Below are 17,025 nucleotides of genomic sequence, written 5' to 3'. Positions count from 1 at the left end.
TGATTTATTCACTATATAAGTAGCATGTCGCTTTCTTGACAAAGTATTGCTTCTTGAAATCGACGGCTTTGCTAGATAAGTTTCATAACGATTTTTTACTAATGTAACTTAAATTAGATTAGAGCTACTTAGATGCAATGGCTGTATTGTGGAGTAAGCCCGTCACTATGAATGCCCTATGTCGCAGTGATTATTATTAAAAAATGCCCGAACCTATGTTACTTGATCTCAACAAACTTATCGTCTGGTATAGATTTCCTTTTTAATATTGTTAACGTATCGGTCACATACGAATGTCAAAGGACTGCTTCGGGTAAAGTTCTTAGTGGTCCGTTGGCACCTTTCAGGCTCTTGGCTATATATTAATATATGATATTTCAGGCCCCATTATGTCAGTTTCAAATTCCCAATACGACAATTCCCGTAAAACGACACATACAGAACTACATGCAGGCCGATCGACTTAGTTGCAGAAACAGATAAAATTATTCATTTAATATCGCTATACGCTGAAAAGATTACGATAATTTTTAATCCTTCTTAGTTCAAAACCTGATTATTTATTCACGAAAATGAACAGTTTGTTGTTACATAGGTCACAGCAAAAATTATGATCATTTACACAGACTTTTAAGTATCTACTTTTGTCGTCTCCTTTCTTCGTTTTATATGTATAGAAAGTGTTTTTTTTTCTTTCCAATTTCAATTCGACAAGCAAACTGCTCTGTCGAACGATTTCTACCATAATCGCAATCCTAATTCAGCACATGCACCTTTTTCAACCTTATATAGCACATTGTTAGAAAAATTTGAGATTTAACGATTTTCCGAGCTTCATAGCGCGTTAGATAACAGTCTTCATTAAAGAATAAACTTTTCTCACTTTATGTTTATCATCAACTCGATCTGATAAAAGAAATAAAGCTAGGATTTTTCCATGAGAACCCGAAACTTTACCCGATTCGGATTATTTATCAATAAAATTATTGTGCAAGCTACGTCGTATCAATATACGTAAAACAAAAACCACAGCTGTCCGCAGCAAGGTATGGGACGAGACATAAACCAGTGTTTATGATTGTCAGACTTAATAAGTTAGGCAAAAAGATATATGCCTATACAAATACGATACGAAACTCTTAAGTCGTGTGGACGTGCTTACGGCAATATTGGGTGTGGTCCGCGTCTTCGTGACTACGTTTTAAAAAGCTTGCCGTTTATGTATCGGATAGGGTAGGTTTGTGTCGAAATCTTCAAGTCAGTCCAACAGCAATCAAAGGTATTCAGAACAGTGAAGATAATGTTAATGGTACGATTCCAGTGCGATGAAGATATAGGTGCGTATTTGTGCAGTGCAAGAAGCTGTCACGGATTTAGTACTAAAATAAAAAGCTTGTAAACTATTTCATCGGACTAAAATAGAATTCTTTTTGAATAAAAAAAAAAAATAGAGAAGGAGAAAGTTATTATTTGAAAAAATTAGGGGTAGTGGTGGTGGTGGTGGTGTCAGTTAATTTTCAAATGGTGTTTAGATCGACCTCGAAACGTTATTAATCTCTGGCATTTTTACTTTTGTAACGTTAGTTACACCGATTACCTTTGAAAGGTGCTATACACATATAGTCAAGTATCTAGTCTTTCTATAGTTTCAACTGGGATCCCCCCAGTGGCTCTGGATTACAGTGTATTTTCCTGTTTCTTAATGAATAAGCTTCAGCGCGCACTCGTCCCTATGCACGATATGAATAAAGAAGATGACATCAGTTGCATTATCTCATTTAAAAAGACCCGACTCGTCGAAAATGCTCGCAACCTATAACTTTATGTTAAGCTGCCGTTTCACATTGAATTTTCGCTAGTATTTCTCGCAGAATAGTTTTCCTAACATACATATATTGAACCACACTTTTACGGACACCGTTATCTCTGTGTACTATCGTGTTCACAGCGAACCGTCTCAAGAACCTATTTTCCCAAATTTCTGAGCATCTTCGCAATTTATTTACTCTGATATCGGCGTCATGACGGTTACCGCACTCTCTGTTGAGACCTTCCGTTTCTTCCGACGTCCTTTGTTTACGAACGCCTGTAATGATCACGGACGTACGGCCTGTTACTGGGAGACTAGCCAAACATCTGTGGTTTCAAATGAAATCCTCGATGTATATTTTCTTTCTCTATAAAGGTACGAATAGACAGTACGGATTATCTCAAAATAAAAAAAAAAAAGAAATCTTAATTGGCCTAGTGCCTACGCCGCAATGCTAACCATAAAAAACTTAGTCAAGTTCATGGAGAACTGGCGAATTTCAACTGCCTTGTTTGATTGCATATTGAAATACACGCACATGTATAGTAAAGTGAATACCCTTTAGAATGTTAGCTTTATACCATAAAAAAATTACTTTCATATGACACACAAGACTTTCCATGCCATGTATTCAGAGGTGCTCATTCTTATCTTGAATTTATTTTTCTCGTGACAGCTTTTGATACACCGTTTGCCATCAACAAAACTTCATTCAGAACTCACCATTAAAGAAGCGCCCATATAATATGGTTGAGTGGTTCCATCGTGAAGACGCGTATCTTCGCAGAAACACAAAAACACCGTATCAATCACCATCTGCAGGAAAGCCTCTTTATTTATTATATATATAAATGCATTACAACTAAATCAATTTGTATTTAGAATAAATCTAGTTATCTTCTCTATGAAGATTTTTTACAGTACAGGTTTTCCTGGCAGACCCTCGGCGTGGAGTTCCTCATAGCTCAGAGTACGGCAATTTTTCAGAAGCGAGTTAGAAGGCGTTTGACGCTAGGTTATAGTTAAATTCGAAGCTGGCGCTAAAAAAGCTTAATTGTAGATCAAAAATTGATAAGAAACGACTAGTTCGTCGTTGAGTCTATCTGTCTCGTTTATAAAACTCATCTTTTTATTTTCTTTTATTTTGTTCACGTTTGTGCGACTAGTTAAAGAGCACGTTTTTTAGTTCTGACGAAGAGGGACAAAAAAACAACAAGGAAAAGCAAAATATATTTAATTCTTGTAGTTGTGCATTCGTGTTATCGAGGTCTCCTTTATTTTGTCTCACCTCGTACACTGCTAAGAAGTAATCGGCAATCAGCCATGCAAAAATAGCTCCGAGCAGGATCGGGACCCAGTAATATGAAACGCCCATTTCCTGCATTTCGCCTGCCTGAAAAGGCACGCCAGTGGAAATACAACGGATTAATAGACACGCCAGTTGGTAAGCTATTAGTATACAAATAAAAAATTCTATAGGTTAGTATATAATACTAATCGTCTCTGTTTAAAAAAAAGCTTTAATAGTAGCATTATGATCGTCGTCGTCGTCGTCGTCGTAGTCGTGAACCTGAAGGCTCAAACACCAAGTAAAAGCAGTGCAGGAATGTGACTTTCAGCTATTTTTAGGTTTCCTAGGTCGCCTTACCGTTTGCGAAACAACCAATGATTCTCGTGCCTTAACTTAATACATACGGTGTTTATCGAAAGGTCGGGACTAGCGATAGAGACGATTAGGTGTTCATATATCACACTGCTTGCATTGGGCTTTGTGCAAAAAAGCGCATGACAACAAACGTGCTGTTGAGAGCGTTTATAAAAGGCTTCTAGTGCAAACCTGCTGCATTTCCAAACCGAAGATAACCGATGCTGCAACAACAGCGACCTTGCCAAGAAAAAGAATGAAGTCGCCAACCGAGTTAATGGCTGAAAGACGCAGAATGTTCGAGCTTAAGAGGCCGAACGCCTCATGGGCTGCCTCGCAAAACGGATATCCGTGGATAGCTAGATAACATATAAGACACGGAAGAAACCTAATTAACACCAAGTTTTTTTGCGAAACGTAAGCAAGAACGAAAGCGTTTTGTTTTCGTTAAATCAGGTCATCAAGTAACTAACTCATCTCTATTATAGTTGAATGACCATTTCTTTATTACGGATGAGGAATCAGTTTATTTTCGATGCTCTTCACTCATTTTTGGGTATTTTGTCTTACTTACAAATCAAGATATAGGCGTTTCTGTTGATATACTTTAAAAATCGCTCGAAGATGGCGAGACAGCAGGAACAGCACACTGTACAACAATGTGAACACCGGTTGTGTGCAGCAATCTTGCTCGCAACCGCCAGCGTAATTCGCAAAAGCTGCATCAACGATGTCAATAGTGAGCCCAAAATGATGGAGCCCAAATGGTATGCCACGAGAATGCTTGTCGCCCGTAAAATCGGAAATCCAAGGGCGTTTTTGTACCTGTAAATAAAAGTACTATTGATCATTTCCTTTACTTTAATATTATACAGAAAAATAAATACGTTATCTAACAATCATTCAATCATCATAGCTGAAAAACGGTAAAAAAATCGCTGGCTAGTGCCGATACTAGGATGCGCCGTAGACGCTTTGTTACCTTGAAAAATACCACGATGCAACGGATCCTGCGATGATGAAATGCTGACAAGCAAGAAAGATGCGTGTCCACCATAAAAGTCCCAATAAATGCAGCCATGGACCACACTGAAAGTCGCCAAACAGTATAATCGGTAAACAGTAGAGCCCTATTCACAAACAAATCTCTTATTTTCGAAATGCTTATCACTGACAAAAAAGCCTTCCTTAATGAGACGCAAATGCACAGGTCTACCACCACTTGACCCATAAATTAATAAAAAGAACTATTTCGAAAACTAAATACATTATTATTTGAAGTAGGTACGCCGACTACGTTGTGATGGGTCGAATGTACCAGGAATCGAAAACTTGCTTCGAGTATGTGCTTCCGGCTTTTCCAATGCAGACAAGAATGCGTTCAATTATAGCCATTATTCTATTCAATATACGGAGAAATTCGAAGTTAAACCCACCATGAAAATATTGGCGAGGTGTTTATCATAACTAGGGCTCGACGTGTACACCATTTGGCCAAGGGTATGATTATAACCTTCGTCTTCCCGTTTGCGTTGAACATCAGCTGCCGCCGCGACGACAAACATGAACGAATATAGCCATAGAGCGGAGAAGCCGATCGAGACGACTAGTGTCTAAACGAAAAAATGGGCCAGTAAAGTGTATGTTTATAAAAACAAAAGCCATAAAAAGGAGAACGTTTGCTATTCACACCGGGTGACTTTGCTGGAACTTGATGCAGCTACCCCCGCGAGACTCTTCCAACCAGAGAAATATGTGGTTATGATATCTATTGGAAAGCGTGTACAGAATCGTCACTGCCTTGGTAGCAACAAAACTCGGTCAACAAAGCAAATTATTGTTAGGTTTTTTTAAATTTATATACTGCATGCAGGTGTCTACTTAATAGTTTGACTTACAACAAAGACATTTGATTTTAAACACTATTACAGTTTTACTCCGCACCGCCGACAAGCAAACCGCAGCACGATGCCACTGGACTGCTAGATATGCTAACACTATTTAGATAGATGTGAATGCTTTGATGGTTGTCTTCAGATGTATCTTTACCCTAAGCATTTTTTGTATTTTCTTCGATCATCCTCTCTGTGAAAGCTGATTCCCGGAATCCCCTCTTCCTAGATATAACCACCGCTGGAAGGATAGCCGTAGTAAGTTTTCCCGAATTGATCTACGGAACGTCATGGTAACTATACAAACAGCGATGAACCTTTTTATATTTTTCTTTCCAATGATTGTCTTTGGCAATTTATAGTCCTTCGATTTAAATGTTCTTCGTCTAATACCTAAGACGTTAGGCATTACTTTACGCCGCTGGCTTCCACCACGAAGAAAACTGTGTTCCTACGGCCGGACTAAAATGGATTCGAACCTAAACGAGCACGTGCTTGTAGGTCTTACAGGCACACACGTTACCCACTGGGCTATCATGAGGACCTTGAGGACCTAGCTGTTAGCGCACTATAATCGTCGAAATGTGACGCACCCAAAGAGGCTGTAGAAAGAGAAGCGGTAATGAGGAAAGAGCACGGCCAGCTTCTTGGAATAATGTCGCTGTCTGAAAACGATTTCAAATGGAACAAACAATACATGAGGAATAGGATATTTTTGTTGTTTCTAGACCATTATTCGATCATTATCATTGTGGTATTCGATGAGCATGTGAGTAACATAGTGGATTTACTGAGAAATAAAATGTGTCGGAAAAATTGACGGACAGCTTATCTGCGCTGGACCGTTGACTAACAGAGGTTCTACTTAGTTATTTTGTTTATCGTTAGTTCATAGACATGCTTATTGTTGAGAGCTGCGAAACAACTTTTCCACTAGACGCCAAAAATCAATCGAGCTTTTAATCGAGGCCAAGATGGTATTTCTATCGAGCGACACAATTCATTCTAGCTTCTGTTGCCTCGTAAACAGAGCGACGCTGATCAACTCACGAGATGAATTCGTTTTCGAAGTACGAAGAGAATAAGAAGATACACAGCCTGGAAAATCGTACACCGCATTAAAATCAACAGCTGTTAAAAATAGATAAGGGAAATTTTTTTTACTAAGACATTCGAAGATCCAAGACCGCGTCTGTTGACACATGCTCAATCGCATTAAAATCAGTGACCTTCTATTTCTAAATTTCCGAATGCCACTATATGCTTTATCCCACTGGGCAATCTGCTAAGTTAAACATGTGCTTGTATATTTCTATCTCGATATTTCGAGTATTACTCTCGGTACGGCCTAGTGCTAATTACGCCTAGCTAAGAGTGCTTGCTCTAGCTCGAAAGGAACCGTCATATCACCTCTGGCAGGTTTGAATCTAGACCTTTCTGGGCTTTATGTTAGTCAACGAGCTGCCACTGCCCCAGCAAGCGACTTGCTTTCTATCCGCGTAGTCCATTAAGGATATCGTCATGTTGTCCATATAGGCAGCTAACCAACCATTACTAGCTAAACTGTTCATATTCGTTAGTCAGATAAACCACTATCGAATGATCTTAATCAGGCACAAAGCAGACTTTCAGCTGTTAGCCTTGCTTACCGCCCCAACTGTAGAGGAAATCGCCCCGTAATAGAAAAGGTGGCTCGGTTCTTTACGTCTTTGCTTGAGGTCGTATTGAAGCCAAAGGAATATTGTTGAGCCGATCGACAGCGCCGTAATAGTTAACAGAAAGAACCAGACGATCAAATTAGTGAGAAACCTATAACAAAGTCAACACGAGCAACACGAAATAATGGGTGCACAGTTAAATGTTTGTTTACTACCTGAAAGAAATGGCGCACACGTTTGAAAGCTTATCAGATCGAAAATATAGACAAGGACAAATCTTGACCTTATGAAATGGATTTACAGTTATGACTTAACAGCCCTTGATCTTGTTATGAAATGGCTAAAATCGCTCCTTGGATTACAAACGGCTGACTGTTATAGATATGATACGATATGCTCGTAGATCTGTCATGCCAGTGCGAGCTGCTATCGAGCTACGGGAAATTATTTCGGCTCCAAGGACGGTCTTATTCATGAACCCCAAACACCATCTTTACTTTTTTTTATCAATTAAAAATTATTCATCCGTCTTGTTGCTCAGGACACACACAAATCCTAACCACACAACGCTATCTGATCGATAGCTAAGGCTGTGATATTAGTCGAAACAACATTAAAACAGGTATCGACAAGGCAAGACGACGAAGGCAAAAACGTTTTTGCTAACCATTAAGTCGATACTGATCCGGTTATATAACGTTGGAATCTTATACAATCGAGGCAAACACTTAAACGTGAGGTCCAATGTCCGCAAACAAAGTTGACGCATTAACCTTATTCTATGACAATATTTTAAAACCATTTTGAGTGCAGGATCCATCCACACGCCGCGGAACGTGTTTTAAACGTACCGAAGCAGCAAAACGATAAAGACACTGCATCCAACCGCTATCAGACACATGTAAAACAATTCCAGGCGACACAGAGAGATGTTCTGGACAATGCTTTCTAAGAGTCCCTCCATTTGTTTGCCTTGCTTTCCGGGAAGAATCGAAAAGCGATAGATGGCGTCCTGGCTAACAGGAGACATTTGTCGTAATTCGCGCCGCTGCCGTTGTTCTCGGTGCTGTTGCTGTATATGGTGACTCGAATCGACAGGACGTTCCGAACTTTCGACCGCTCCGCTTAGATTTCGAAAATAGGTCGCGTCGCGGACGCATCGTTGAAGTCGCGAAACCCTTTGAAAATCAAAAATCAATGTAGGGCAAACAGAATTTAATAACTGGTCTGATTAGACTACTAAAACATATGTATTTATTAACGCAATCGCTATTTATTTCCGGTCTAATTAAAACAGTAGTGTTACTGGAATTGTGCGTATGCACATGTTGCAATTGTTAATAAACGTTCTGCCTCAATCAAGTTATTTTGGGTCGCTGTCGGGTATTAAGAACATATCCAAAAGCTTCCGGTGGAAACGGCATCCCTTATCATCTACAACACGATTATCAGCAGAATGATGTTGCAGAGTAACGAAAACAAAAAAAAGATTCATCAAAATTGGTATGGAAATGAATTCGAATTAGGCGATATCAGGATTGAGCATGGATTCCGACTTCAGGGCTGCCAAAAAACGGCTATCAACATGTGGAAAGCTTCTCTCTCTCAGATGATTCTCCACGTTGGCGAATGTCCAAAATGTCTACATTTTTAGATTTTCCCAAGCTTATGATACATCACCGAATGACCTATGGGTTCAAGTTGGATAATTAAGAAAAAAAAACGAATTACCACCAGAAACAGGAATATCCTTAAACAAACTGTCATGACTTTTTGAGAGTTTGATTTATGCTTACCTTTTTGGGGTGCAGTCACTCGCATTGTCTGTTACTGTGAAATGATTCATTTGTACTCACCTGTACGGGATGTATCAGGTCAAATGGTAAACTTTTTCGGGCAGGGCTACTGACGAAGCTGTTGTTATATTTGCAAGAATTCTAATGGTCTATTAGGATAAAATCTTCGTAAAATTGGCTTTGCGTTCATAGTGGTTTAGGTGGTTTTTGGGCTCTGTTATGCGGTACTTATTTTCTAACTGTCTATCGGCTTCGCCGTTGGCGAAATGTTAACGGTGTTCATCGCGTCTATTTTCTGCCCGTGTCCGTAGATCTACGCAAGTTCTCGACCTTAACGTCGAGCCCACTGTATCCCAGAGCAAAAAATTATAATGACAAAAAATCTTTTCACTCCAATTTACGTTCTTTATTATTTGTCAACAACGGGCAGTATGACTATATTTTACATTGCTAAGAAATATTTATCTGATTATTGTGTAGGCTCGCTGGAGAGTGCTTTCGGTAACGGGTGTTGTCATTGAAATTTTACGCGTTGGTGGATAGGCGTAAAAGGATAAAAACCAACCCATTTCTGAACACAGTAGATATTTCAATTATAGAACACAACTGTAATAATATGTACCTCTTTAATCAGTCGGAACTTAGCCTAAGTTTACTTGTGTATACCAAGGCTCAACACTGGTTCGAGGGTATAATACTTTCGCATGTACCTAAATATCAATCACCAATCTAATTCCCGGTCTATCATTGCCACTATCAGGTAAATTCTTATTATTTCCATAGAGTACTCTTTCGGAACGGACACATCGATCTTCTATCACTTCTATCACAATGAGGCACTTAACGATTACTATAATTTACATCTTTGACTGTTACTACTCGTGATACCTGAATTGAATATTGCTGAGAATAGCACAATGTAAGCACTATAGAATTTCTTCTGTTTTGGTTGTTCATTACTGGTCTCTTTCATATCCACCACACAACCGTTCAGAAACGTGCTATCTTCTCTATTAGTCCAGTTGTTCCTAGTCGAGGGTTCAGCCCGACCTATTAACACTCATAACATGGCATGTAAACATTGAACTTACACGTATCCAAGAGGGCATGTTGTCACACAGCTGCTGGTCTCCTGATACAGGAACGGTTTCGAGGTAAGGTCGTTCCCGGAGACTCGATTTCGCATTCCGCACACGTCTCGGTTAGAATCTGTTCCGTAAATGAATTTCCACGGATTTGCTAACCGAATCGCTTCGATCGAAACGAACAGCTGAGCGATCACGGAAAAGTAAGCACAGAGTCCTTTATGGGGAAAATGCTTGTGTGGTACTGTTTGTTGTTGGTTATAGAGCTGTTACATAAGGCTCAAGAATCGGTACATTCTCGAAAATTGAATCGGGAGTAGAAGTTCGTTAGTACGTACATTGGACATGCCGATTAATTACTGCTCATTTTAGGTTGTCACTTCATACAAGTGACCAAGTAATTTTTTCAACGCCTGCGTCCTCCCTCACAAGGACCGTTTGCCTTATTTTGGATTATTTGAGTTTGGATTATGAAGAAGATGGACTCAATGAACGAGATCCTTTCGGATAAATGCTCCTTGTCTTTTGCCTAAAAGTGTTCATTGAGCGCTCTTGTCAATGTAATTGTTATCATCAATGGATGTTTATTTTGAACGAGGCGCGAAAACCGCGATCAAATTCCGGATTTCTTCAAACAGCTTTTTCTCCAGCCGTGTACCTCACTCCGACATATAAAATGATTAAAAGACAAATTTAAATGCTTTTCATTACAAACCATTAACGCCGAATAGAGTACAAGAACGACGATCCACGTCATATTGGTGCAGTTGCGGCCCTGTGATAGGCCTTTGGCGAGAACATCCGGGGCAGGCTTTTTCTCTTCGGCTGAGTAGACGCGCGTATCGCAGCGGCATCCCATCGTACCTCTGAGAACGCTCGCGTAGAGAGTTGTATTTTATAAAAAGCAGCAACGACAACAAAAAGACGCACAATTTGAATAATTTCATACTCGATAAAACGTTCCTATCTTCGTCAAGGGCAGATACCGATCGATCAGTAGACAACGAGAGGGCCACTAGCCGAGGGCTTTGGCGGGTGTATTTGCAACTAACTTGCTCGATGGAAGCTTTCAGTTCTGTAATATGTTTAGTTAAAGTCAATAGAAATATTATACGGAGAAAGATTATAATGCGCAAGGGCCCGTTTGTACCGAATACCATTAAGTGTTCTGTTGAAAAGCTTGTACGACCATAGGTTGCCAGTTCGGTGAACAAGGGAATTGCTGAGATACTTAAACCGATACCTCATGATCATGTGAGCAAAGCTTCATGGTTCTTATACGCTTCACTTTTCTATTGACATCAGAGGCTTCACAAAAGCCATATCAGGTGCGTCATTAACAGAGTTCATCTTTTCTTGCTGTATCGCAATGGAGCGGTACATTCACGAATAATCTTCAGAGCGTTCAATCAAATTTATTCTTCTGGTTGAGACAGACATTTTTATTGCCGCCTTATAAATCTAGGTATTGCTTATAGAATTGTTATCTGGTTGTGATGGTTACAGTTACAGCTGGCAAAAGGAATGAAAGTGAGGATCATTTATAGTTAGCACTAATTTTCACGTTCTGACAAACTGGTTTGGAGATCCGTGCATATAATTGACTAGCTGGATAGCTAAGAGAAAATACGGGATAGATGGTCCTCGGTATGACGCAAAATGGGCGTGCCCAACGTCGACCCAGCTTAATAGTTCTGCAATAAGCGCTACCGTTCATTACACTATGACTACATGACACTAGGAAAAATCTTGTAGCTGGTAATTAATTTTGAGTAACCGCAAGGATCAGCTATTTATCAAAAAAAAATCCAAACTAACATAAAAGATCACACATAAGCCGCCTCAGTGCTTTGTTGGCTACCTGCTTACGAATGGCCTCGCGTTGTTCAACGGACGAGATGTCAAACGACACTGGTCCCCTTTGCGTTACTCCAGCATCTACAGATACCGTTGCATTTGCTGGTGCTGACTCCGACGAATTTCGACTTCTCGAAACACGCACCATCTACATCCCGAGAGAGCATGAAATCAGGTAGAGGAAAAACAACTGAAATTTGGATTGAGGGGAAACAATCCCGAGATGCACTACAATTCATACATTGTAAACCAAAGTAGTCGGCGTCAGTAAGCGATTTCTAGTAATAGCATAATACACGTTCGATTGCTTTTCGCGGGAACGAAAAACACACTGCCATAAACTGTCGACTGAATACGAAGGCTATATATATGCATCGGATGACGACTATAATATTAATCAAGTAATCGCTTCACCCTAGAACTGCGAAGATTTTACTTTAAGGCATCACTGTCTTCTGTGGGCATATTTATTGACAGGGGCCGTAGCTTAACACTAATACTTCTACTATCACGCGCACTCTGTATTAGCCAGAAAATCGTTTGAGAGCCAACCGATACAGAGTAAGCGGTAACGACGACCGATACAAACCGTCTTAGTGAACAATTGGGGCGTTGGACTATTCAAGCAGCAGTGCTGCTCATTATTTACAGCGTTCGATACGTTTTCTTATCGAGTATCCATTCACTTTAGTCGTGTCGGCGCACGTGAACATTGTATCTGATTCTCGACATCTCTCTCACTTAAGCGCCTCGCTGAGTCAAGCCGCCCCAGCAACTCTTAGAAACCAAGAAATTGTCACATAAGTGGGGCAGGAGTAGAAGCGGAAGCTTGTCACGGGGGCAGATTGAGACCTGCACCAGCAACAGCTGTCACGTCAGATACTGTGTCATCGTATCATCGAATAGCTAGGTTCGTATCTGGGTCGATCTAATCTAGAGCGTTTCCTCGAACGTCTCTTGTGTACCACCGGTGACATGTAGCACGGGAACTTTCTCAGGGCTTTGTTGGTGTCGGGGGGTAACCTCTGTGACGGGAACGAGTTTGCCTTCATCCTTTACTGCCCTATTGAGGTTTTCGACAGCTAAAAAATTTGAGCAAAGCGGGACACGGACGACTCCCAGAGCCGGCTGCTATTACATCTATGGTGCATGAACACCTTTATTGTCTATTTTAGGGGGTATTTTATATAGTATACGCTATGACAGGTCTGAGTTCAAGACATGTAAGACCGATATCGTTGCCTAGACGCTTGAGGTCGAACGGGGCTGCATTCATTCAAGAAGTAAAGAGCGGTGCATTTGTTGATCGATACGACGCGTGCGATAGTCACATGATTGTGCGGAGGATACCTGTTGAAATACTGCTGTATCCCTGTGAATAGACAAACTGCTTATGAATAAATGGAATTTGAACAATGGAGAGAAGACGGATTAGGGTAGGGACTTAAGCTATAGGCATATTTACTAATTGAATCTATACATTCGAGTCTGTGAATAACGAAGGCGGCTGACATAGCGATAATGTCTATCTAAAACCCACGATGAAAAAGCTGTCGTAGAGGAGACTTAAGAGCGGTGAAGACGACTTAGGACTCGGAAGTTCGCGACTGCTAAAAGGGGTGCACATTTGAGGTGCCAAGGAAACCCCTTCGTAGATAGCCACGTGGATGGGAAGTGTTCATCAAAAGCAAACGTTTCTCGTTTTTACACAAAGCTTATTTTTAGGTTCGGTCAAGCGCTACAGTCTGCTTAACTACGTAACTTTTTCAGTGTAGAAACCAAACTCTCTAAGGTCAAGCCAACGAGCGATTTTCAGTGACACAGTAATCCTCTGAGGTAACTCAGCAACAACGTACTTCGTTACTATTCTGGTGGACCGCCTTCTACGTACTACTGTGCATCATCAGAACAAAAAAAGTTAAGGCTGAGCTTTCCCTATACATCCAGTTCAATTACTCGTCTGGCCCGGTAGATGCAACTAGACTCTATCTCCCGCGACATAAAAATATCGATTCAAATAGAAGTATTCCTTTGATTAAACCACCGATTGTTTCCTGTTATGCAGTAAGTTGCATCAGATTTCGACTGCATTACAGAACTTAATTAATGAAAATAACCGTTACTTTGTTATTATTATTGTCAACGTTATTTACTTCAATTGACCGTAATTGTAGCTGTTTCTACCTGTTTACTGATTCTGGAACAGGCTTCTTCATTCTTCGTACCCTTCAAAACAGATTCGGCAAGCAATGCGGCAACGTTAGATCGACTACAGAAAACAGCCTGTACGATTTTGGTAAATGCTGCTAGTATAAGATTTTCTACCTCCTAAACGACAATCAAGCACGTCAACTCACTGTAGCTCGAAGTTGTCAAGCATGATTAGCCTTATATGGAGCGGTGCTCACGTGGTAAATGCTCGTATGAGTCAAATCCATCCAGTCTACTTGAAGTAACCAAGCTGGCTTGGCAAGGTTAGTTCTATGGCGGCAAACTGATCCAATTCATTGAAGACGCACTGCATTGCAGTAACTTACCCTCCGCCGTTGTATTGGCATTCTCTCGCCAGTTTGATCTTGTCCATGACGTCTCTAGGTTTACTGTCCCTTAATATGTTACGAATGACTTGTTCCTGTTTTGGACGTAACCGAGCGGGCTTCTGAATAACATCACAGCTTGGTGACAAAATTTAGCCAGTAGCGGCTGAAAACACTGATACGATCCTCGCTGAAATCATCGTGTGATGGGACTGAACAATTTGATTGCCTGAAGCAATTAACTCATATTGGAGACGAGACACAGCTGGTCAATTGTTCGCTCGCCCCCAAAACACGCTCTATATATATATATATATATATAAAGAAAGTTGACACGGTGGCCTAGAGGTCCAAGCGAGTGGTTAGAAGGGTCATGAAGTCGGTAGTTTAAGTTTTGCCAACGACACGGACTACACAATATGCTTATATATACATAAATATATATCTAGATATATATAAAGAAGATACCTTTGCCACACTGGGACTAAGTCGTCGGTCTGCTGAATCGTCCTTTTGATCCTGTTGCTTTTAATACTGCTGACTTTTCGAGCGGCAAGGGCAGCCAAGCGACGTCTCATTTGGAACCTTTGTGGGGTAGCTGTGAGGAGGCTCAGGCTACCGAGTGATGAAGCAATTCTTAAGTTGACAACTAGGAGGCAGCACAGAAAGATTTACGGATCTGTTGCATCCTTATAGATATTTACAATTTAAGAGGTGAAAATAGGGTGGAATCGCATTGATTGAGGAAAAGTTCGTGGCTGGACAGAGATTTCAAGTTGTGGCAACGGAGATTTGCGTGCGTATCACTATTACGGTATAGATTAGTGCCTAGCATGTAGGCGATTACGACAAGGTTAGGAAATCGAAATTTTTTCTAGCGACATGTGATATTTTTGAGTGTTCTGTTATGAGCAGTGATAACAATTACATTGAATGTTGGAGGTAAGTCTCTAAATATTCCTGAAAATAATGAAGACCTATTTTTTAATGCCTGGTGGACATTTCTGTGACAAATCGAGAAAGAGCTTTGCTGTGCTCGAAAACGACTGCTATCTATTGTTGAAACATTGCCTTGCGGCTGACACCTTAGGCCTGATGTTGGATCAATGACATAAATCGCTAAGTTTAAAGCGCCGGGTGTTTCTTAACAGAGCAAATATTGGAAAAATTATAATAGTTACCTAAACTACGAATGTTCCTCTACTAGCCTTACCTAGGTAACTGTATATATCATAAATACATTACATACATTGCGCTGATCTTCGTTGTAGCCTACGTGAATTACCAGATGCATTGCCGTCCAACTCTGATTGTTTCTATTTGGCACGGTTTCTATTTTTATATTAAATTCTAGTTAAATAAAACGGAGGTGATGGTGTTTATTGACTCTGCTGCCCTCCAACTAAAAACAAAAAGTTCCAAGAATATCCTGGCGGCTCACTGCATATACATTTTAAAGGTAATGTGTGTATATATATATGCATATTACTTTTAATTACCAGCTTAGTTTATTATTACTATTGGTTTGCCAAATAAAAATGTCCCTTCAAATTGAGTTTTCGAGGATCTGTTAGCTTCGGGCTTTCTACAGCAAGACCTCGACTATGACAGGTCCCCACTCGTCTCTGGGGTTCTGTCACGATCGATCACTTTTGAATACGGAGAATACAGATTTGTCATTACCCATCAAAGCTCTACATGATCCACTAGCCTTAGGATTCATACTTGGACTATAAAAAATGACCGAACGCTTTCTAAATATAGGATCGCCGACAGCTCTGAGTAAAATCATGTTACTTGGGACAAACAAATCGTCAAGGCCAGATGATTTCCGTGAACTTTCGTGAGTAACGTCCATTCGCTTCGAGAATAGTTCCGCTGAGCACCCTCGTACACGCAGTCTACATAAATTAGATCGTTGTATTTGGCGTCAGCTTTAATGGACTGCCATATTTGTTATGTTAAATTTGTTTAGTAGGCAAATAAGTTGGACATTGAGTAGATAACGTTAAACGTAGCTTGTCTTTTGCTCAGGTATTTAATCAAATAGAGCTGGATGGTATGTAGATTGTCTCATTCACCCGGGCCATAATATAAAGTGCTCCTGACTCTATGAATGTTAAATGCCAACTGCTTTAGATACAAAAAATAACAGTAAAAGTAAAAAAAAAATTAATTCCCAAAATAGCCATCGTTAGTACACCTAGAAAAACGCTAGAGGAATCCACAACGAAATATGCGAACTTACGAAAGAACTTTGGAACGAAATCAAGTCCATCGAACCTTGACGGGCTCATTGTGGGCTAATTCATCTATCGTTAAGTTTAGAACTATATTCGAGTGCACCTAAAGTTAACAATAACGACGTTCATTGTCTAGAAGTACTGGACTACTGGGAGGCAATCTGTCCCAACGGCTATCATGGCAGCTCGCTCCTAAGAACACAATTTATTTGGCATTAGGTTCCAATCTATCACAGCATATGGCCTAGGCCTGCCGTAGCAGTGTTGCGAGCGATACAAATACAGATTTTGGACGAATAGCAGACGCGTATTGTATAACAGCTTTTACCCAAAATATCTTACGTTACGTCTTTGTGCAGAGTTTAGTATGGACAATAGTTGAATTCTATTTGAATGGTATGTGCATAATTCTGATATTGGTTACGCCTCTAGAGTTGAATCAGAATTGTTAAAAGCGCTCAAATGTTCGGCTGTCGAGCACTTCTTAATCTAGCCATTAATC

The 17,025-nt window shown here is 40.2% G+C and overlaps 2 protein-coding genes across 7 annotated transcripts; both read right to left on the bottom strand.

Annotated features, from left to right (window-relative positions):
• Positions 1 to 527: 527 nt before the first annotated feature.
• On the bottom strand, positions 528 to 10,046 carry LOC111264778 (choline transporter-like protein 1). Of its 5 annotated transcripts, none has more exons than XM_022840914.2 (12): positions 9,893 to 10,046; positions 7,857 to 8,183; positions 6,997 to 7,156; positions 6,398 to 6,445; positions 5,941 to 6,012; positions 4,892 to 5,068; positions 4,438 to 4,544; positions 4,030 to 4,280; positions 3,648 to 3,814; positions 3,099 to 3,203; positions 2,534 to 2,626; positions 528 to 2,086 (listed from the first exon to the last, which is right to left on the bottom strand). In XM_022840914.2, the coding sequence occupies exons 1-12, from the start codon at positions 9,985 to 9,987 to the stop codon at positions 2,003 to 2,005; spliced, it is 1,686 nt and encodes a 561-aa protein (XP_022696649.2). In that variant the 5' UTR covers positions 9,988 to 10,046; the 3' UTR covers positions 528 to 2,002. The 5 variants fall into 5 exon arrangements, with proteins under 5 accessions (XP_022696649.2, XP_086826325.1, XP_086826326.1 ...); XM_086970198.1 differs by having other exon boundaries at positions 1,997 to 2,086; positions 2,534 to 2,589; XM_086970199.1 differs by lacking the exon at positions 3,648 to 3,814 and having other exon boundaries at positions 2,534 to 2,589.
• A 3,869-nt stretch (positions 10,047 to 13,915) lies between these two features.
• On the bottom strand, positions 13,916 to 16,748 carry LOC147752907 (uncharacterized). Of its 2 annotated transcripts, XR_015312804.1 has the most exons (4): positions 16,529 to 16,748; positions 14,749 to 14,929; positions 14,281 to 14,470; positions 13,916 to 13,969 (listed from the first exon to the last, which is right to left on the bottom strand). XR_015312804.1 is itself a non-coding variant. In XM_086970203.1 (3 exons), the coding sequence occupies exons 1-3, from the start codon at positions 16,575 to 16,577 to the stop codon at positions 14,413 to 14,415; spliced, it is 327 nt and encodes a 108-aa protein (XP_086826329.1). In that variant the 5' UTR covers positions 16,578 to 16,748; the 3' UTR covers positions 14,124 to 14,412. The 2 variants fall into 2 exon arrangements, 1 of the variants encoding a protein (XP_086826329.1); XM_086970203.1 differs by lacking the exon at positions 13,916 to 13,969 and having other exon boundaries at positions 14,124 to 14,509.
• Positions 16,749 to 17,025: the final 277 nt, after the last annotated feature.

This window comes from Varroa jacobsoni, unplaced genomic scaffold (assembly GCF_002532875.2).
Source record: "Varroa jacobsoni isolate VJ856 unplaced genomic scaffold, vjacob_1.0 scaffold_897, whole genome shotgun sequence".
NCBI classification, from domain to species: domain Eukaryota; kingdom Metazoa; phylum Arthropoda; class Arachnida; order Mesostigmata; family Varroidae; genus Varroa; species Varroa jacobsoni.
This window is presented reverse-complemented; position numbering and strand designations above follow the sequence as displayed.